The sequence below is a fragment of the Saccopteryx leptura genome, chromosome 3 (genome assembly GCF_036850995.1).
Source record: "Saccopteryx leptura isolate mSacLep1 chromosome 3, mSacLep1_pri_phased_curated, whole genome shotgun sequence".
NCBI classification, from domain to species: Eukaryota; Metazoa; Chordata; class Mammalia; order Chiroptera; family Emballonuridae; genus Saccopteryx; species Saccopteryx leptura.
The window spans coordinates 285,174,820-285,197,884 of NC_089505.1; the positions used below are offsets into that span (position 1 = coordinate 285,174,820).

General features: G+C 37.5%; 1 protein-coding gene across 5 annotated transcripts in view; it reads right to left on the reverse strand.

Annotated features, from left to right (window-relative positions):
• The window catches only part of LCLAT1 (lysocardiolipin acyltransferase 1), a 162,703-nt gene that overhangs the window by 24,137 nt on the left and 115,501 nt on the right, over positions 1-23,065 (reverse strand). For 4 of the 5 annotated variants that reach the window (XM_066378594.1, XM_066378590.1, XM_066378595.1 and 1 more), the window contains one exon: positions 21,238-21,300. The exons of the other annotated variant lie outside the window; for it this stretch is intronic. In XM_066378594.1, the coding sequence (XP_066234691.1) occupies positions 21,238-21,300 (63 nt within the window). The remainder of the gene's footprint in view (positions 1-21,237; positions 21,301-23,065) is intronic. 5 annotated transcript variants of the gene reach the window in all.

Below are 23,065 nucleotides of genomic sequence, written 5' to 3' on the forward strand. Positions count from 1 at the left end.
CTATTAGCGTCTGTGCATAGTAATCCTCCAAATATTTAAGGTAGGGTCAGCAACTAAGGCTCAGGGGCCAGCCCCACCTGTATTTGTGCATCTTGTAAGCTAAGAATGTTTTTTTTTTCTTTTTAAATGGTTGAAAGAAAGTAAAAATAATGTATTTTATGACACATGAAAGTTATATAGAATTCAAATTTCAGTGTCCACAAATAAAGTTTTACAGGAACAGAGACCCACTCAGTCATTTGCAACAAAACAGCAGAGCTAAGTAGTTGCAAAAGTAACCATATGGCCTGCACAGCCTAAGATGTTAAGAAAGGTTTGCCAGATCTTCTCCTACTCCTTTCTCCTTTAAGCGAAGAAGTCACAGCTCTGAAGAACACAGGGAAGTTTTCCAGACTACTGGACGCACTGCAGTTGTCCTTGTCCTTTCTCCGTCGCTGAGGCATAGGCAGGTGCTGAAGGGTCACACTGTTGTAGGCAGAGACGACACCAATCACTTCTGCTCTGCTCAGGCCAGGGCTGGCTGTGTGGCCCTGCCTCGCAGGAAGGGTGCTTGGAAACCACAGAGAAGAGCCACATTGATGAGCATAAGTAATGTTTGCCACGGCTTTTAATCAATACAAGAAGCAGTCACCTGCCCAATTTCTTCCTAGTCTGTAATGCCACTTTCCAAGGATAACCACTTACAACATTTTAAACTGTTTATTCTCATATTTACCTCCATGTAATTAAATAAAATGCCTACATTGACATATCATTTTTTCTACTTTTCCTGTTATCTAACAACTTTTACTATAAAAAATAAGATTTTGCTGTTATAACATTTCTTCCTCCACCATCCCAATTGGTTATATCATAATTCTTGTTAAGGTTAATTATTTAGTATTTATATTATAGTGAGGCAGATATTCACAGTAGAGTTGTGCAGTAGCTTTACTGTGCTACTGATTTTCCCTAGGATTAATAATGACCTCATTATTCTCTTTGCTTAATTTTCTAGAGACCTGCTACTAGTTCATCCCCAAACTCAGCCAGAAGTGTAGACCTCCCTCCGGTACATCCATACACATCCGACATCTATCAGTTTCATCACTGTGGAGACATTCTTCCAGGAACCCTCCGTGCTCCTGCTCAGGTCAGGTCAGGACTGGAGTCAAAAAGGCCTGTTCCTAGCTGTTAGCCTGGATCTTCCACCCGTTCCTGGAGATTCCCTTCCCATGGTTTCCTTGTTTCCTGCATCCTCTATCTTCACCTTTTTTTGGTTAACTTTTTTTGTGAGAACTCATCCTCCAGTAGCTCCCAAAGAAAGGTGTATGGGGCGAATTTTGAGATCTTGAATGTTGGAAAATGCCTATTGTGTTCTCACACTTGATTTGAGGATTCGGGTATATTCAGGATTCTTAGCTGGAAACCATTTTCCTTCCAAAAATTAAAAAACTTCTTCCATTTTTTTTTTTTTTTTTTAACCAGTGTTGCTTTGAATAATGTGATACTATTCTAATTTTTGATCTTTCAAATGTTATTTTCCCTCTTTGGAAGCTTTTAGGATCTTTGTATTGCTTTAGGCGTTCTGAAATTTAATAATGATTATGATCTCTGGTAGTTTCTCTTTTTCTTTCATTGTACTATATACTCACTGGGATTTCTTCACCTGGACATGTTTTCAAAAGAATTTTGGCATCATTTTTTGATTAATTGCTTTGATAATTTATTCCCTGTGGCAAAGACTGCAACTTTCAGGAAATAATTTTTTTGAGTGTTTACTTTGCTAGTAAACACTTTTGTTTCTTATATAGTTTGCACTATATGTTAGTACTAAGCTTCTTATATATACCTTATCTTACTGAAGCAACACAATTAAGTGTTAGGTAAATATTATCTTCATTTACCAATGAAATCATAAATAAATCACCAAGTTACACAGCTAGGAAGACATGGAATTATGATTCTAGCTCAATTCTTTCCTAATTGAAATGCTCTATTCCATTGTATATATGTACACTACTCAGTCATAAGAAATGATGACATAGTATCATTTACGACAACATGGATGGACCCTGATAACATTATACTGAGTGAAATAAGTAAATCAGAAAAAGCTAAGAACTGTATGATTCCATACATAGGTGGGACACAAAATTGAGATTCATGGACATAGACAGGGGTGCAGTGCTTACCAGGGGGAAGGGAAGAGTGGAGAGGGAGGTGGGTGGGGGAAGGGGCGGGGCTTAAAGGTATACAGCATAATCAACTGTCCAAAGGATGTGGAGATGTTTTCTCTAAATCTATGTATTCTGATTGACCAATATCACCCTGTTAAGTTGTCTAAATAAAAATAAAAATAAAAAATGCTCTAAATTACTATGTTTTACTGCCTCTGGTAGAAAGTTGTATAGTCTCTACTTCTAGAGAGCTTATATTTCTTTAAATTTACATGTAATCAATTTAAAGACAAAGGATGGGAAACCAGGGCTGACCTTATACCGCATGTGACTGGAAAAGCACCACTCAAGGATCAATGTGTTAGCAAAGCCTCCGAGCAGATGGCCAGGATGCTTCAACTGTCCACCATTAGAATCATGCCTTCATTTCAGAACATTACAATAAAAGCTCTCGTTATTGAATGTGCATAATATATAGAGAGGAAGACAATGAAAGGCATTCGGGAAAAACAGTGGATTGGATTAATTCTGTTGTAAAAAGCTCTGAAAGAAATGAGATACATAGTCTGATGACGCTGGTAAGCCCAGAGGACAGAACAGTTCCCAGTGCATGTGTGTCCAGCCAGAAGTCCAAGATGGTCAAAGGGCAGTAGGTTCTCAGTCAAGGATGAGGAGCATAGAAAAGGTAGGTAGGGACCTCTGAAACAAACCTCACCTCTTTAACCATTTACCAAACACTGGCATAATCAAAGAACCTCTCCAAGTTCTTTTTAAGTCTTGGGAGTTGAAATACTTTGGACCTGGTTGTCCGGTGCTGAAGGAACAAACTACACACTCTTCTGAGGGGCATTTTCCAAGTGGCTGGTGAGATCCAGTAAGATCCACAGTAGCAGAGAAGTATTTAAGGTTTTAAAAGCTCAGCAATCCACTCTGCTGTACTGTTAACACAGCTGCAAGGATCATCTCTCTCAAACAAACTTATCAGCCCATTATTTCCTGACAAGAACCCTACAGGTATTCCATTTGCCTATTTGACGGGACCTAACTACTGCAGCATCAGAAATCCTACTGAGAAAGAAGCTGGGTGGTTACCAACCAACAGTCCCCACAACCCAACTGGAGGTTTGGCAGCTGCCCATTTTCCTCATCACTATATTCACCCTAACAGCTCGCTGTTGATGCTGGCCCCAAATCTACCTTGTTCTAAACTTTACACTGTTTCTTTATTCTGCATTTTTGAAATTCATAGTTTGACAATTATTTTATATGATATACCAATTGAGTTATACTATTTACAAAGAACTTATATGCAACATTTATATCATGTTGTTGGTATGTCTCTGGCACCACATTAAAAATACAATAGAAACCTTGCCAAATAACTTAAATGCTTTCATTGAGATGTATTACTTTCTGCATTCGCTAACCTTGGGATATAAAGCTTGTACCACTGACCGTGATAAATGGGTCTGGACTAAACTAGTCATATTCATGTGAATATGGAAAATTATTTATTGGTGGGAAGTTAACTGGCCCACATGGGACTAAACCCACAATCTTGGTCTTACTGGTCTTTAACCAAAAGAAATAATACACTGAAGTAAAGTTAGTGTTCTGCTTCAGTTGTTTTACCACTTCAGTCATTATCTTCACCCAGAGAGCAACTCACTGTTGAAAAATTGCCCAGAAATATTACAACAGTTCTTGGCATGCAATAAAAATATCTGAGAAGTGATAACATACCATATTCAAATTTAGAATCCCAAAATTCAGTCTTGCTTCTGGAAAACTATGCAGACCTATTATTTGAAACCCTTGGTATAAATATCACCTTGATATAATAAAGCTTTCTAACATTATTTTTAAATGTACCTATTAAGGTCAGTAAAAACTAAAAGTAGCTGGGTGCTGATGAATGCAAGTTAAGAATGAAATAGGAAGGATGGATGAGAAAGTCATTGTAAAAAAGGGCACATGTTCCAGGTGGGAATGGGCACAATGTGTTCAGGAGGCACTGAGAATAAAGCTTAGCAGAATGGAGATAAGATGGAGGCATCTTTGTGCAGCTCAAGTTAGTGCTGGCACATAATTACACTCACTACATGAGTGATATGAATGAATGACTGAAGCTGGGACCACTCTAAGAATCAGGAGGAGGACGGACCTAAGCAAAAGACAAGGAACGGGAAACTTTGTAAGCAGGAAAAAGTGAGCAGGGCTCTGCACAGCTGTAATAATGTACAGCACCTAGAAAGAAAAAAGAGATGAAAGATGAGAGAAATTCAGTGGTAAGAAAAGGGTATATACCAGACAAAATGAAAACTGATTCTCTTTTAAGTTTCATGGAATGAAAGCTACGTAACAAACCTCTTATTCACAAAAAGACTATAATTAAAACTGATCTTTAGAAAAAAAGAGAAGGAAAAAACATCAAAGACAACAAAATTTATAAGCAATCATTTCTGAAAACTAACATAATCAAAGTGATAGCCTTTAAGTTCATGGTTTATGGGAGACATATGTATATAATGCATATATGTACATAATGCTTGATTAAAATATTTGAGAATTGTACAACAAGATTACAATATAGCATAAACTTTGTAGAGATACCTTTAAAAATATCCAATAAAAGTTGTTTCATTGCTTTTCCTGGAGAAGTATTAATTATGTACTGTTTCATTTCAGTTAAAATGGAATTCTTGAGATAAGAGTGAAAATAAAAAGAGAGATCACAACTTTAAACACTGTATTGAGAAATAAGAGGCCTTCCCACACAATGGCTAACCCAGTAGAAGTGACTGGCTGCTTTGGTGGAAACGCCTGGGGTCTCTGACTCTGAAAACGTGTGCATATACCTACACATGTTCACACACATGATTAAAGGAATCTTACTTAGTACAGAAAACTAAATGAAACAGCAATACAACTTGATGCAAATAGAGAAAAGTAAGTCAAAAGGAATCATAAAAGAGATAAAATCGGGGATTATGCTCAAAGAGTCAATTATCCATCTAACAGATATCTGACCAAGAAGAGTAAAATGTTTAGGGTAGAATCTAGATGGTGAGTAAAGGATGTTCATTATAAACTTCTTTGAACCTTTCTGTATGTTTGAGATTTTTCATAATAAAGTGTTAGATAAAAACTGGGTGAATTGGCAAGAGTATTTAAATACAGAGGAAAACCATGTATCCATCATGAAAAAGTTGATGAAATGTTTGGGATTTTTCCCTTAATTTTTATTAGAATATATATATATACACACACACACACACACACACACACACACACACATAGATTAAAAAGTCATATGGTAGAATAAGCTTATAATGAAAACTGGCAGACCCCTACCATATCGCTGAGTATTCAGGTCCTAAAAATATAAGGTTGAAATTATTAAAATTCTATTAAAATATAACACCTATTAACATTTCTTGTGTATTTTTCTTTCTTTTTTTTTAGTGAGTATAGTGGGAAATAAAACCAATTGGAGAGTCATGAGATGACAAAATTTTGGCATGAGTATTTTACATGTTCTGATGAAACACAAAATTGTCTTCTAAAATGATGTCACAGAAATGTCTTCTGCATATACCTGGAGTAGATGTAAAGAAATCACAGTGAAACAAGGGAGCCTCGTATGGTGGGGGTTTCTCAGTGTGCTGCTTATATCTTAGGCAGGAGAAAGCTCAACTGAATAAGAAGCCAAACAATTTAATTAGAGACCTGAAAATTTATATCATTGTCCAACCTGACATACTATGTGAAAGGGCTGGATTTCCTTGAAATCTGTTTCAGGCAAAATCTTCTATTTTCTAACTAGATGTATACGTGGATCAATCCTGGGTAAAATATAAGGGTGATATGCCATTTTGCCAGAATTTAAATTTTTTTCATAATAGACTTTGCAGACATTCTAAGATTTAAGTATTCAATAGTATGGTCAAACTCTTGATTAGCTAGCAAGCAACACTCTTTTTAAAAAACAATGTTAAATTCTAATTAATTCATTCTGCCAATAACTAAAATGAACGATTTACCAAGCACAGGAAAAATATTTTCTTGATTATGACTTTCTCTGAAAATTCAAAATATAATCAATCTGATACTTTATTGAGGTTTCAGTATAATATTCTCTTAATAAAGTTTAAGATTTACTCATTCCATTGCCTTAGATAATTCGGACAACTGGAAAAAGCATTGGGCCTCTTGGCTATGCGCTTACATAGACCGAAAGCATCAAAGAAGGTGGAAAAATGGACGAAGAGATGATGGGCAGGCCGGGAGGCCGATAAGAAGTTCAAGAACACTGCCGCCCAGAAGATACAAAAGAGATGACAGCTCAACTACTGTTTCTTTCATCTACTCCAACTTTGTCACACAAAACAAACTTTGTTTTAGTATAAATGTAAAATACACCTTAGTTTTCAATAACAAATATGGTTGACCAGGAAAAACTTCTTAGAGACATGGAATATTACCCCTAAAAATTTTAATTTTGTTATAAAGAATCCTAGAAATGTCAAATCAGGCAACATTAAAATAAAAACGAGCACTAAAACCAAGAGTAATTCTCTTTTCTAAAGCTTAGATCTAGATCATTAATTAGTTTCATCTCACAAAAGTAGGTGTTCAAATGTTGAGAATAATTCTGGAATGATAGTTTTATGAGATACAGCTATAGTCCTTATAAAATTAACCACCAGTGAATGCTTTATCATAAATATTGAATATTAATTTTGAAGAGATATATGGAATCTATGATCCATATACCAGAATACAGTTATATTGGATTTGATTGTAAATTAAGAAAGTTCTTCAACTAAGCCTTTATTCTATACTCATTCGTCACTGAGGGCAGGGAGTTCAAGAGCTCTTTAATTTAGATTAACTTGGAAGAAGAGGAAGTATTTTCCAGTTTAGATTTCTTCAAAAATGGCATTTTGTTGCTTCAAGTATATTTTGTTAAAGGAAACTGCTAGCAACAGGTTGGCAAATAATAGTTCCTATTGGGTGCACTTTAATAAATACATGACTTTTATTTTCATTTATAATCAATCAAGTAACTGAGTATGTTTAAATGGATGTTATTAAAATGTATGAAATGGATTAAACAATCCTTCAGCAGTTTTATTCATACTGTTCTCTGCTTGGCAAACCCCTTCTTCATGTAAGAAATAATGATATATTTGTCTTGTTTTATAACAGTATAATTCATTCTAAATTGAGAACATTGCTTTAATAGGGCTTCACTATATATGAATATAATAATTAAGGCTAGAAAAAAATGTTTTCTAATTGACCAAATGGATTGTTATTTCCTTCTATTAATGTGTTTTGGTTCATTTCTTGGTGTTCCATCACTTGTTTCTAAGGCACATGTTAGAATATGGGAAGAGGAGTAGACAGTACCCATTCATCCACATTTATGAAGTGCCTACTATGTACTAAGCCCTGTGCCACCTGCTAAGATAAAAAAGATGAGTGATAACTCTCATGACATCACAGTTTGGTAGGAGATACAGGCATGTAAATAAACAAATTACTGTGCTATTGATGTAAGACTGTACCAGATACAGAAACACTCAAAAAAGGAATGAATAACTATGGTGAAGAGGATGAGGAAGAGAAATATTTTAATTGAATTTATTGGGTGATACTAGTTAACAAAATTATGCAGATTTTAGGTGCACAATTCTACAACACATCTCTGCACACCGTATTGTGGGTTCACTCTCCCTTAAGTCTCTTTCCATCACTATTTATCCCCTCATACCTTCTCCTACAACCCCAACATGCCCCCCACCCCTGCCAATCACCATACTGTTCTCCATGTCAATGAGTATTTTTCTTTTTTGTCCTTTTTTGCTCAATTCTCCCATCCTCCTAAATGAGCCCTTCCCCCAAGAGCTGCCAAGAGAAATTTTTAAGAAAAGTAAACAGCAAGCCCAGTTTTCAAGGTGTACAGGTTATCCATCTTATGCTAAATGGGGTATTTAAGGCAGAGAGAGAGAGAGAGAGAAGTGGCATAGTGTATTATTTATTCCCATGTTTGTCTCCCTAACTACCTATACTTTAGGCTATTAGGGAAGACAGGTCTATGCTTTATTAACTATTGTAGTTTCAGGGTCTGGTTATAGCAGGTGCTCAATAAACTGCTGTAGAAATGATTATTTTCTCTATCAGTTACCCTAACATTCCAAATATAACACCTGAATATAAAACACTTGTTCTTTCATGCTTGTAGATAATGGTAACCTAAATTTAAAAATTAGTAATACTTAATGCAATAAAAAATAGTTCCAACAGGACTTTCACTTGATGACTTTAAATGATGCAACATAAATTTCCTATTTAATTTAAATGCTAAACTCAAAGTGAGGCAGCTGAAATCTTTACTTGAACAGATAATTAGTAATTATTATAATGACATATTTATGGAATTACTAAGTGTGGTCCAGGTACTGGGATAAGCCCTTTATACCAGTGGTCCCCAACCCCCGGGCTGCGGACCGGTACTGGTCACGGGCCATTTGGTACTGGTCTGCAGAGAAAGAATAAATAACTTAACATTATTTCCATTTTATTTATATTTAAGTCTGAACGATGTTTTATTTTTTTAAAATGATCAGATTCCCTCTGTTACATCCGTCTAAGACTCACTTTTGACACTTGTCTCGGTCACGTGATACATTTATCCGTGCCACCCTAAAGGCTGGTCCGTGAAAATATTTTCTGACATTAAACCAGTTTGTGGCCCAAAAAAGGTTGGGGACCACTGCTTTACACAGATTTTATCATTTGTTCCTGACAATAATCCTACAAGGCAGGTATCCTTATTTCACAGATGTGATGGGGATAGTTTAACAAGTTGACCACCACACTCTAGTGTGGAAAGTAATAACATTTTTTCTTCTATAGTTATATGGATAATATATGTTAGTTATATAAACTGTTTTTATGATGCCCTAAACTGAAAGTAGCACTCTTCTATCTGCTGATTGATAAATGCAAAGCAAACTGCGTATCAGCTGTCCAATTTTATCTCTAAATTGAAGGACTAAAAAAAGAAGGAAAAACTTTACACATTAAACCCATAACATCACAGCATGTTACAAATCATATAGTTGTCATAGTGTATTTCATTTGTGATACCTAGACAAGTAATAGATGGCATATTAATTAGCTCTGGCCAGGCATATCCTTGATGATTTATTAGCACTTACTATTTTTCCTTATTTTAATATATTTGGTGCCCTTGAACCTTGTTTTGTATAAAAATAAATTGACCTAACCCTTGAGTATCTGAGTTTTCTACGTATAATTAATATATTTACATGTTACTACCTGCTGCTAGATAATTAGTTCCTGAAACTCTTAACTGAATTTCAAACAGTGAAACATAAGATGATTTGTTTTAATATCATTTCCATTCCAAAGTAAACTGGAAATTTGCCTGTTAATTTCCCTCTTTTGTGTATGAGCCATACCTTATTACTCCTATAATACGTAGTAGGCCCACCTTCATATAAGAGTGGGTAATAAAATATTGCCTCTTGGCAGGGCAAATCCAATCTCTTATTCTTTCTAATGCATTCTTCACTTCTTTTAAAAAAATCAACTGATTTTTCCACCTATAAATTTAGCTTTCGCAAAGAATAACTAAGCAGCTATCTTTCTTCCTATCTAAAAAGCAATCTCTCAAAAGCCCTCGAATATTATAAGGTCAAGGGTGGAAAGTAAACAGTTGGCAAAAACTATTTTTAAGTAATGTTTTAAGCCATATCTTCTTTACCCACAAATATTCTAGAATCATGAGGAGTTTGTTTGGAAGAAGGCCCTTCCTGGGCAGAAGAACCCAGAACTCTTATAGACACAGCAGGTTCCAAACATCTCTAGATAAAGTCTGAGTAGAATGATTATATAAGTGAATGAAATGTACCAGAAGGGCAGTACTGAAGGCACTTGCCCTTGAACTTTTCCAGCTCATGGGGAAACAAAATTATCACCTGTTTCAAAACAAACAATTCAATAAAATAAAATTGAAAATGTCATACAGAAGGCAGAACACTTAGCCTGAATCACCTCTTGGATACTGGGTTTATTACAAGGGACCCTTTTCAAATGCTGGATAAACAGAAAAAAGAATCCTGGCCCTTAACTAAAATATTTGTCAAATTCTAACAGAAGGGACACAAAAACGTGTAAGAGCAACAACAGACCCAAAGGGCACTACAAATACTGGGTAAAAATTCATCCTTCATAGTTAAATACTTTAATGTGCTCTGAATAACAAAGATAAAATAGCTTTTATTTTTAGTTGTATCGATGTCTTTTCCCCTGAACATAGCACCCCTCAATTATTCTCCAGGCTTAGGATATATATATATATTCCAGTTACCACTCTTTTCTTAATTCATCCAATTAAAACTTAATTAAAACAAGGTCAGCATCCAGCTATGTTGCAGAGTACTCTAACACTATATCCTAAGAGAAGAACTGTTGTAACTGTGTTGCATACATTGATTATAAACCCCAGAGTGACATACTTTGTTCTCAATAAAATAAAATGTGGAACAATTATTTCAATTGGAAGACATTACATAATATTTTAGGAGTGTTCTGAAGCTCACTGTCATGAAAGAGCTATGGCAATAGGAAGTCCCAGGTGAACCTGAGATTTAATATCTGATGAACTGGAAAGCAAGCCAATTTGCAAAAGGACCCAACTGCCAAAGAACCAATTTGTAGAATTTACAAAATGTACTGTTTACCAAAATCTTGCTTTACTGTCAAGTTGGTAGCAATTCATATTGGAAAGGGAAGATTTTTGTAACAACTTTGAAGACTTCTGCAGTTTTATGTGACTGGATTTCACTGGCAGTTTTACTAATCTGCTACAGCTGGACAGAACTGAAGTGGGCAGAGGGACTAAAAGGAAAGGAGAGTTTGAATCCTGGAGCTCTGGCTTCAGACAGCAGTGCTGGTATCTCGTGTAACTTTCATCCCCTCTACTTCCTGCCCACCCCATTTATGTGTATGAATAGCATGGAAAAAGAGGCCTCTGCAGATGATGCTTGGGGCCGGGACACAGGAGCAGAAATTGGTTAAAAAGAGCAGAAGAGGAAGGCAAGGTTTTTCCCCCTTAGGAGTAGGTCTTAGTGTCAGGGAGAGAGAAGATTCTAATTAAAAGCTGAAAGCACTCTTGCCAGGAGGGACTTCTATCAGGACAGAGGAAGTACAGGGCCACTTAACCCTTGGGGGTAGGGTTGTGACTTGGGGAGCACATGAAGCCATGCCCTACAAAGTGAAGCAGTGTCTCACAGCTCGTGCCAGCCATGAGATGACCTGGTCAAAGTGGCTCCCCTGCATGGAATGGATTCCAGATAGACTTCTACGAGCAGGTCAGAACCTATGAGACTGAAATACTTGGAAATTACTGGCTGGCACTTGGACAGATGCTGGAGTTCAGCACCCAGGCTAGAGGGGGCACCAGCACACGAATTTCTCGGTATTAACATGACCTCATTTGAATCTTTAGGCGAGGAAGACTGGGGGACATTTGGAATGACTACAACACCTTAAAGACTAGCCAGTTATCTCTTAAACATTGTTCTTGGATAAAATCAAATTGCTCCACTTCTAATAGAGGTAAACTATCATATTTATCTAAAAGGAGAGCTTTTGGGAAAAAACTGTTTACCATAAACTGAGTCCTTCATACAACAGATATTTTAGGAAAGGGACGAAACTGTAAACTATTCAAGTTTTAACTCTTTTATACCGTTTAGTTTACATTTCTTCTTACATTATTACTTTGTCATCCTCTTTTTGAAAAATTAAATTGGATAATTTTTACAGATATAAAAATCCTGTAATACAAGAATTACAAGAGAATTTTTCAGACTTCAGAACTTCAAAACATAACTTTATACACCAAAGTCTGTATCTTCAGATCTTAGAATTTAAAGCTCTCTGCAGTAAGTTTCTATTTAAAGTTTCCCTGGTGTGTTTCCTATTTCTGAGAAATTTTATAATAACAAATACAGTTACTAAAAATAATCTCTTTGAAATTACAGTAACCGCATGAGAAAGATGTTGTATTCTGTAGTCTCAACATTATTTTTTTTAAATCACTACCCTGTTTAAATAACCACAAATTGCCTAAACGTTGTATAAACATAGAGAACTGAAGTTCCTAAAATCTCAAAAAATCATCCAATCTTAGAACTGGGCAATTTCAGAAGTTTCCCAGTTCCATCTAGTTTTTCTCTTTGCAATTCTCCCTCAATTCCCCTTAAGGCGAGGAACGTTTAGAGGAATGGGCTGTCCCTCAGGGTCCAGTGTTAGTGGCAGAGCAAGAAGGGACAAGATCTGGGTTTCACAAGCAGGCAGTCACTTGGTTCCGTGGAACACAAGGGGTGGGGGACTGACTACAAAGGTCTGAGAGGTGATGGGGATAAGGATGTGGTGACAGAGCCCGCGTCTGTGGGGGAGAAAGAGGTGACATGAAAGCTAGAGTAGGCAGGGGCAGAGACAACAAAACGTTCCCATGTAGCTATACAGTTTTTTGTCTTTTCTTTTTTAAGATTAAAGATATCTGAATGACATTAAGTACTGAAGGCAAGTAACCATTAGTAAGCTCAACGATGTGGTAAAAAAAAAAAGGAGGGGGCCCAGTTTAGAGGGAGGTTTCCTGAGGAGGCAGGAGGGTATGGGATTCAGCGTGGAGGAGGCAGAAAAAAAAATTTTAGACAGGAGGACGATCTCTTTCATTACAACAGAAAGGAATAATGAATGCAGACTCGGGTAATCTGCAGGTTTGAAGAAAGAGAAGGGGGTTCTGGTTTGATGGCATCTGATTTCTTTGTAAAAGAAATGGGTGGTGGGGGGGGAGAGCTGGAGTGCTAAAGATGGGCAGGGAGGCTTGAAATTTATATGTAGCATTGACGGTCCTGTAGAGATCAGCAACTATACTGGATTGAAAAGTGTGACATTACCCTCCCCCCCAACTCATGTCCATTGGAACATCAGAATGTGGTCTTATCTGGAAATAGGGTGTTCAGGGAAGTATTAGTTGTGATGAGGTTGTACTAGATTAGGGTGGGCCCTAAATACAGTATTAGGGCACCCTTGTAAGAGGAGGACATAGGAAAGAAGGCCATGTGGAGATGCGGGCACAGACTGGAGCTGTGTTACCACAAGCCAATGAATGCCAACGATTGCTGGCAACCACTAAAGCTAGAAAAGTCAGGGCAGGATTCCTCCCTAGAGACTTCAGAGAGGAGTGTGGTTAATGACACCTTCATTTCAGGCTTTTAAATTCCAGACTGTGGAAGAATAAATTTCTATTGTTTTAAATCATCCCAGTTTGTGGTCATTTGTTGCAGCAGCCACAGATAATTAATATAGCAACCAAGAATTGATTTTGGCAGTAATCTGAACGACTTGGGGAATTTTCTCCAACAGAGCTGTAAGCCAGTGCAAGTATAGAGGAGGTAGCAGCTGGCAAGACCCAGGACCTCTACCAGCTGTGGACAATAGGGCAAAGGTGTTGAGGATACTGACAAGAGCAGAGTTTTAAAGGATGAGCCACAGAGTATAACTGGGATGAGAGAAAAGAGGGAAAGCAGGAGGATGATTATGAATGGAAAAAAAGAATAAAGGCATTAAGGGAAGAGAGATCTTAATGAGAGTAAAGAACAGCTACAAGGAGAATAACTTCTTGGCAGTTGTAATATATGAGACTATGGTCAGAGTACGAGATGTTTAAATTTAACATTTAATAGGGAGATCAGAAGACAAAATTCAAAGTATGAAGTAGTGTGGATAATGGGGAGGTCAAGGAACTGGGCTAAATGTGTCACTGTAGATGGTGAAGCTAGCTAAGAGGATGGCTAGACTAGGGACGGAATGAAGGGATGAGCCACGGGCTGTCCCCTCCCTCCAGGGGAATGAGGGCTGGGGCAAAGGATGTAGAGAAGTGGCGACTGACATCTAAGAGAGTGAAGTGCTCAAAGAAATCAGGATTTTCCCCCCAACTCCAAAATGTATAAGTTAGAGGTGAATTAAGAAGATTAAAAGGTAATAAGATATAACAATAAACAGCTTTCACTTAAAGGCAACAGGGAAGAGGTGTGAGATCAAGAGATGGTTATGTTTTAATAAAGGCAACACAGGGTTGGTTGTTTGAAAAATGACCCATCCCCTCATGATTGAGATTTTTTATTTTATCCCATATTTCTTTTATAGACATTGTAGCTTGTCCATTATGAAGTCACTCTCATACCTAAAGTTTTACCTTTATTCATGTCCTTTAAGGAAGACTAGAGTTTCTGAAATAGAGTGATGTTGGTTCCTTCTTATTAGGACAGCAACTGGTTCTTCATTTCCCACCCCCAGTTCATGGGTACCAAATAACACTGTCGGAAAGATCACTGATGCTTTATGATGTGCCTGAGGAGCAAAGGACATGACTGAAGTCAAAAGGCTTTTATATTAGAGTCTCAAATGTCAGAGCCAGTTCTCATGAATTATAATATTACAGAGGTCTGATGACCTTAGAACAGAAAAAAAAAATCAGGCCCTGGCTGGTTGGCTCAGTGGTAGAGCATCAGCCCAGTGTATGGATGTTCCTGGGTTCAAATCCCAGTTAGGGCACACAGGAGAAGTGCCCATCTGCTTCTTCACCACACCCCTCCCCCCGCTTCTCTCTCTCTCTCTCTTCCTGTCCTGCAGCCATGGCTAACTGGAGCTAGTTGGCCCTGGGTGCTGAGGATGGCTCAATGGTCTCTGCCTCAGGTGCTAAGAAGAGCTAGGTTGCTAAGCAAAGCAGCAATGCCTTAGGCAAAGCATCTTCCCCTAGTGGGCTCGCCAGGTGGTTGGGGCACATGTGGGAGTCTGTCTCTGCCTCCTCTCCTCTCACTGAATAAAAAAGAAAAAAAAAAAAAGAAAAATCAGACTAATTATCATCATGGAAAGATTTTTTTCTAAGCTGCATCAGCAACTATGACCAAATTCTGTCACCTGGAAAAGACACTACCCAATTACAGACAATAAACTAGAGAATTACAATAAGAAATCCAGAGAACCTTCCAGAATACTGTCAGAGTTTGTATGGCCATGTGCTATCAATCTGTACACTATACAAAGCAGAGATCTTCTTGAACCTTTTTTAAGACTGTGGCATCTATAACTACAAAACATATCTTAAATGGATTCATTAAAATCACCAAAAAGTCCTCTTCAATATTATAAAACCATTCTACATATGTCTTGGCTAGCAACAATCATTAACAAGAACTGCAGCAACAAAGCTGTTTGCTGTACATACTGAGAGCTGGGAAAGAAGCAAGAGCAGGTTAGGCAACAGGCTAATAGTATAGAGAAGTGAGGTCTATGTATGCAACTACAACACAAACTGAGGTGTCTTAATAACAGAAGCACAGCCAGACTGCTACAGGAATTCAGGGAAAGGGGACACTAGCTGACAGCAGGAGGAAGCATTATGGAGAAAATAGCTACAGTCACTGCCCCATTTCTCTCATCTTCGTGCTCATTTCAAATACCCCTACATATATGGTGTCCTGTTTGAAAAATCACTCAGGATTTTTGTTTCTTTCGCTACTGAAATTATTTTACATATATGTGTGTGTGTGTGTGTGTGTGTGTGTGTGTGTGTGTGTGTGTGTGTACACCAAAACATAGGCATCTAAAGAAGGCAATGAATGGAAATTTAACAGCACGGGCAGAAACCGCCACAGAAATGATGACAGTTTGCTTGGCAAGACTCCTTTTCCTCTTTTCTCTGCATTTTATTCATTCCATTTGATAATGCACTGTCCCACTCTGGAAAAGCTCAGCAGACAAACCTAGAATTTAAGAATTTTATCTGTCCTGAACACCATTCCCCAAGGTGAGAGTATGTTTATCTTCCCAGAGACTGTCCTGGGGTTGAGGTGGGATATCTTGCACATAAGTGGATGGATCGGGTGGGGCAATGTCAGCCAGAGGACAGGTTGTACTGTTGTGGGAATGTGGAAGACTACTCTTCATTGCACTTCAGTGAAACAATGAAGTTCACGGTCCTGGAGTTTGTAGACATGGAATTTGAGTTATGGTTGCCACTTGTATCTCTATGCTCAAAATGGCAAAAGATACATTTAGAAGCATCTGAGAAACTCAAATGGATAATTCCAAATAAAGTTCTGTAATGCAAATTAAGATCTAAATACTGAGTTTTATTTTAACAAAAAGCCACAATAATGTCCTTCAAATTAATACCCTATAAGTAGTTAGTTACATCTGTTGGCTAATTTATCTTAAATTTGTAAGCCAATACTTTAGATAAAAACTTCACAGAAATATTTAGAGTGTAAGTAAAATGAACTGGCTCATAGGGCAAAAAAATTATCAGAACACAAATACCTGAATTATTAAAAATTCTCAAATGATATAAAAGAGGATGACCTTTATAAGAGAGCAGCAATCTTCAATTTAGGAAAATGTTATGAGCTCCCAGACACTGGGAATCAAGGCCTTACACAGCGCAGAGTCCTCAGGCCTGCTCCCTCAGACTCTGCTAAGTCGAACACTGCCATTTCCTGTAATTGCTGCCTCTTTGTTGTTTTCATCACGAGTTTTCCTCTTCTAGCCAAACCTTGTAGGGCCAGCAGCATAAGATGCTCATGTACACAAAGTTCCTTCAGCATAGCACAATGAGTCACTGAGTGCAAAACAAAAAAGGAATTTAAAAAAGAAGTCTAATTTTTGAGTGTGTGAGTATATTACTGGCATTAGCATCTTTATCATTAGAAAAGCCAGCATAAAAGCTGCATAATAAAAGAAGCTGGACACATAGAGACTGTGCCTAGTATGAGCTTTCAAATACTAAAAACTGTAAAACTGTGTGCCACCAAGTTAGATGAATCATCCACAAGTATAATGTACTTCACTGCTATTGTGAAAGGGAAGTTAAATATATACACAAAATAATATTCTTAATTGATGTCTGTGTATTATTAACCTAATAAAGAATTCTGACAAACTACCTTCCTACAGAGGTCAATTGCTCTTATACAATCTGGTTGTAGTGGATATGCTCATTCATTAATTTATTCATTCAATATTTACTGAACAATATAGCAGCAATGCCCTAGGCAGAGAGAGGAAACAGAGACACAGACACTAACAAACCTATGACTCTTGCTCCAAAGGGAATTACAATCTAGAAAGAACAATAAAATATATTTGCAAATTTTGTGATTCTTAAGACTGGTTCAACCGCTGTAGAACTCTGGAGGGGGGCTGACAGCACTTCTGCTGAACAGATCAGGAAATTAAGTACCTGAGCTGGGCGTAAATGAACAGGTAGATGTGAGCAAAGGCAGAAGAAATGGGAGTGCTGCAGGTGGTGACAGGGGTGAGGCCAGAGCAGGCAACGTGAGTCACCACTTCAGATGGAGCTTTAAGGCTGTGGTGGGAAGTCCGACTGGGCCTGCAGCCTGATGTCAGAGAGCTCAGCGATGCTTTTAGTTGTTTTCATCAGCTTTCTTATTTCCAAAGCAATTACTCTAAACTCTCATTGATCAGCCTGTCCTGTACTCACCCCACCATCACCATCAGATTATATAACCTCTAATTTGAAAAGTGAACAGTCTTCCAATCAAATAATCCCTCACTTTCTCACCACATACACCGCAACCCAAAATATGTATGCATGTTCAGCCTTGCCTTAGGAAATAGTAATTCCCTTGCCTTTGTTTCTATCCCCCCTAACGTCTCAGGAACTTTGCTCCATCATTATTCCACTTCACTTTCAGCTTTTCCTCTATTGCATTTTCTCCACCTTTACAAATACCTCCCTAAATTGTCCCTGAGGTGGCTTCCTCCGCTACCCAAACTCTCCCGTCTTTTATCAGCAAACTCCCTGCATGAATCACCACGCGTTCTTAGCTCTACTTACGTCAATCTTCATTCCACTCAAGTCTGGCTCTGGCACCCCCACTCCTGTGAACCTATTCTCTGTAAGGTCAGCAGAACATTCCAATTGCTATACTCAGGACTCTTCTCAGACTTTATATCCAAAGATTCTATTGGCACCTAGAATTTCAGATACATTGCTGGTGTTTTAGAGAATTGCAAACAGGCCAATACTGCTGAAAGAGTTTAATTAATATCAAGTCAAAATGTGCAAATATAAAATTATAACCATTTTAAAGCCATATACAAAAAAGACAAAAATTTTTAAAAAGTCTCAAAGTCATTTGTAAAAAGAGAAATAAGACTTTCCAAGGACTCTTTCCTAAGAAAAAGCTTTATAATTAGGATGAATCATGCTTTTTCCTACTATATGCCATTATACAGTCTGTAAATACCTCACTTGTGGATTAAAAGATATAAAAAAACATGAGACGCAATTACTTTTACTGAGTCTTCTTTTGACCTGAACATAATTAACACAGAAATCTCAAAAGAAGACTATTTGGGGATGACTCTAACAATGACAAAGCCAACAGATCTTATTTTATCTCAGAACAAAGTAGTAAACTGCTTAGAAATATCATTAACTCTCTCGGAATACTAAGAAGGGAACAATTTAGTCACCAGTCACAAAGTATATATAAAGTCATACATACTGTCTTCACAACTCCCACTATTTCTGATTCCCTTTTCTTTCTACTTTGTTAGAAATGAAAATTCATGACAACTAAGACTACCTCTCTAACAATAGGTCTTACCCTTAAAAAGGGTAACTCTGGACTCCAATGAAGCCACCTCCACTGCTGGGTCTCCCAACACAGACTGTACTATTCTAACTGCTGCATCAAATCAAATCCTACCATTCCTCAAAGCCTAAGTCGAGGTCCGTTCCCTACACTCTCCCCTTACTCTGCCGCTCACTACCACTCTTCTCTACTATGCACTTGATCAATGTGGGCATACAGATGGATTCATCATAAATTTTTATTCTGATGCTGTTACCAGCATGGCTTGATTGCACAGTATTAACCACAGAATACAGGCCTTACCTAAGATTGATTATATGCATTTTTTAAAAAGACATTTTCTTTAGACTATTTAAATATAAACACCTTTAATAAGCACAATTTTAATGATATCTAGGACAAACTTTATGTTTCCCTCTTTGTAAAATCTGTTTATCTGTCAAGTCTAAAGAGCAGTCAGTGTTTCCTATCAAGTCTTTCCTAATTTCAGTTCTTACCAATATCCACTGTGAAGTAGTTCAACTTAGAATTTCTTGACTTTGCGATGGTACAAAAGTGATATAATAAATTACAAAAGGGTCAACACTTTATTATAAAATAGATTTTGTGTTAGATGATTTTGCCCTATCAGCTAAGTGTTTTGAACATGTTTATGGTAGGCTAGGCTATGATGTTCAGTAAGTTAGGTGTATTAAATGCATTTTCAACTTACAATGGGTTTATTGGTACATAATAACCCCATCAAAAATCAAGGAGCATCTGTATTAAAATATAAGCATTCATCATGACGGATTTAGTAACATAAGGGATGGCTACAATCTACTTGAATTACTAAAGGACCCAACATGTTAATGATGTTTTTACTGATCAGAAAGATTACTTACAAATAATTAACAAAAAAAAGCTAATTGGTAAACTGTTTGGAAACTTTGTTTGGATTTACTATTATAAACCTAATGTGGTTGCTAAAATTCTGTTCTACCCTGACTTGTGGGTGGTTCAGTGGTTAGAGCATCAACCTGGGATCCTAAGGTCCCAGGTTTGAAACCCCGAGGTCACCAACTTGGCATGGGCTCATTTAGCTTAGGTGCAAGTTCACCAGCTTGAGCACAGGGTTGCAGACTTGAGCATGGGATCATCGACATGACCCCATGGTCGCTGGCTTGAGCTGAAAGGTTGGTGGCTTGTGCAAGAGGTCAATGGCTCGGCTGGAGCCCCAAGGTCATGGCATGTATGAAAAGCAATCGATGAACAACTAAAGTGCCGCAACTATAAGCTGATGCTTTTCATCTCTCTCCCTTCCTGTCCCTCTCGCGTTAAAAAAAAAAAAAAAAAAAATCTGTTCTAGATGAAAGTAAGTCTTATGACCCAGAAAAAAATGTTCAGAGTACAGCAGGTCCTCAAATAATGTCATTTTGTTTGTCATTTCCTTATGACATTGGTAAGAAGCTATTGGAACTTAACCCTTATTTATATCAATTAGTCTATGATAAAATTGGTTTGTTATATTTGTTATATATTATTCTGCAATAGTTCCAAGAAGCTACTGGAAATGTTAAGTGAGGGTTGCCTGTGCTTTCCATGTATGCATACCAGTAGTGACAAGTTCCTCTCCTGAGTGGAAGCATATCATGGCCAAGTGGTAGATCTTTTATAAAAATGACACCTAGGCCCTAGCTGGTTGGCTCAGTGGTAGAGCGTTGGCCTGGCGTGCAGGAGTCCCGGGTTCGATTCTCGGCCAGGGCACACAGGAGAAGTGCCCATCTGCTTCTCCACCCCTCCCCCCCTCCTTCCTCTCTGTCTCTCTCTTCCCCTCCCGCAGCCAAGGCTCCATTGGAGGAAAGTTGGCCCGGGCACTGAGGATGGCTCCATGGCCTCTGCCTCAGGCGCTAGAATGGCTCTGGTTGCAACAGAGCGATGCCCCAGATGGGCAGAGCATTGCCCCCTGGTGGGCGTGCTGGGTGGATCCCAGTCGGGTGCATGCGGGAGTCTGTCTGACTGCCTCCCCGTTTCCAACTTCATAAAAAAAAAAAAAAAAAAAAAAAAAAAAAAAAAGACATCTAAGAGCAGTCTGCAAAAATCAGAATAGTTTGCTGTCTAGATTTGAGGAATGCTGATTAACCAAACTCAGACCTGCTACTCAAGAGCAGTGAATAACTGTGCCTAGGAAAGGCACTAACACTTTCTCTTCTGCTATAAATCAACTCGATGCCACTGCCAAGAACTTAACGCAATGAGTCAACTATAGGAAGACCTTGGCTTCTAAGGTCACTGCTGAGGTTCACATTTGTCTACAGCAGCTTTTCTTAGCTTTGATAATAAAGCCCTATGCACACATACTTTCATACCTGACTTGGGCATTGTGAGCCATGTTTTCCTTATTTTATCTTCTGCTAAAGGCCATTTCAAATCTATGAGGAAACAGGGAAGATGTAAATCATAAACTATGAATACAGGAATTTAAAGCTTTCATAATCAAAAGTTCTGTCAAAGTTTTTACATGGAGCCCCAAGCTACTTTCAGACTACACCTATACAATGCAAAATTAATCCAAAGAATAGAGAGTTTAGGCAGATAAAATCTGCCAGAAAAGCAGCTATTAACCTTCAGATACAGCAAACAATGCTAAACACAAATATCTCACATTTAACATCTAAGAAATCGTATAGCAACCTCACAGTAGCAAAGGCTGGTTTGTTTCAAAGTCTAAAAATCCCGATGTTCTGTAATCTTTTAAAATATGTTATACATAATAAAAAGGAATCACAAACGTTCAGATAATAGCACTCAAGTATTTGTTAGAAAAGTATTTTAGTCACTACAAACAGATATGTAACATGAACAGAGAATAAAAAAGACAAACAGCACAAACGTGACACTTGTCAGATTTAAGACATTCTTTTCATGTAAAATATTAGAATTAAAAGAATCCAACACATTGTAGATTACTGAGAAATAATCTACATTATTACTTAGTGGGTATATTACTTTAATTTACCATTCAATTATCATTGCCTATGAAAAAGATGACTAAGCAATGATGTAAAGTATTTACATTATCACTACAATAGGCATGCTGTGTGTTTCTGCTGCCTTGACAGCTTCTCCAAGTCAGTAATTTTACCAAGTTGGAGAATACTTGGAATTTGGTCCATGTGGTCAAATCTAATGCTCTCATCTCCCACAGAACTTTGTTAGGAGAAAGCAGGGGAACTGGAAAGTCACTAACATGCTTTCAACATCTTGTGCTTCATGCAGTACAGAGCAGCCAGCTTGTGATAACTGTACCAGGACTAGTTTTGCTCAGCCCAGACTCTATGACAAAGTGAGTTTGGGTGCTTGTAGCAATCAGATGATAAGTGTAGGGTGCCTGTGTTGTAATATATATATAATAACACATTATATAATATAGACATATAATAATTTTATATTATAATTGTTTTATTATTTATATTATATATAAATCATGCAGAATAAAATGGAGGAAACAACTCATTTTAGAAAGCTGTTCCAACAACTTTCAACGTCAATAAGTAAATAATTTATTTAGTTTCATGTTCTTCTGGGACTAATTTTTTTTTAATAATTTTATTTTTTTAATGGGGCGACATCAATAAATCAGGATACATATATTCAAAGATAACATATCCAGGTTATCTTGTCATTCAATTATGTTGCAAACCCATCACCCAAAGTCAGATTGTCCTCTGTCACCTTCTATCTAGTTTTCTTTGTGCCCCTCCCCCTCCCCCTTTTCCTTTCCCTCTCCCCACTCCACCCTGTAACCACCACACTCTTATCAATGTCTCTTAGTTTCACTTTTATGTCCCACCTACGTATGGAATAATGCAGTTCCTGTTTTTTTCTGATTTACTTATTTCACTTCGTATAATGTTATCAAGATCCCACCATTTTGCTGTAAATGATCCGATATCATCATTTCTTATGGCTGAGTAGTATTCCATAGTGTATATGTGCCACATCTTCTTTATCCAGTCATCTATTGACAGGCTTTTTGGTTGTTTCCATGTCCTGGCCACTGTGAACAATGCTGCAATGAACATGGGGCTGCATGTGTCTTTACGTATCAATGTTTCTGAGTTTTTGGGGTATATACCCAGTAGAGGGATTGCTGGGTCATAAGGTAGTTCTATTTTCAGTTTTTTGAGGAACCAC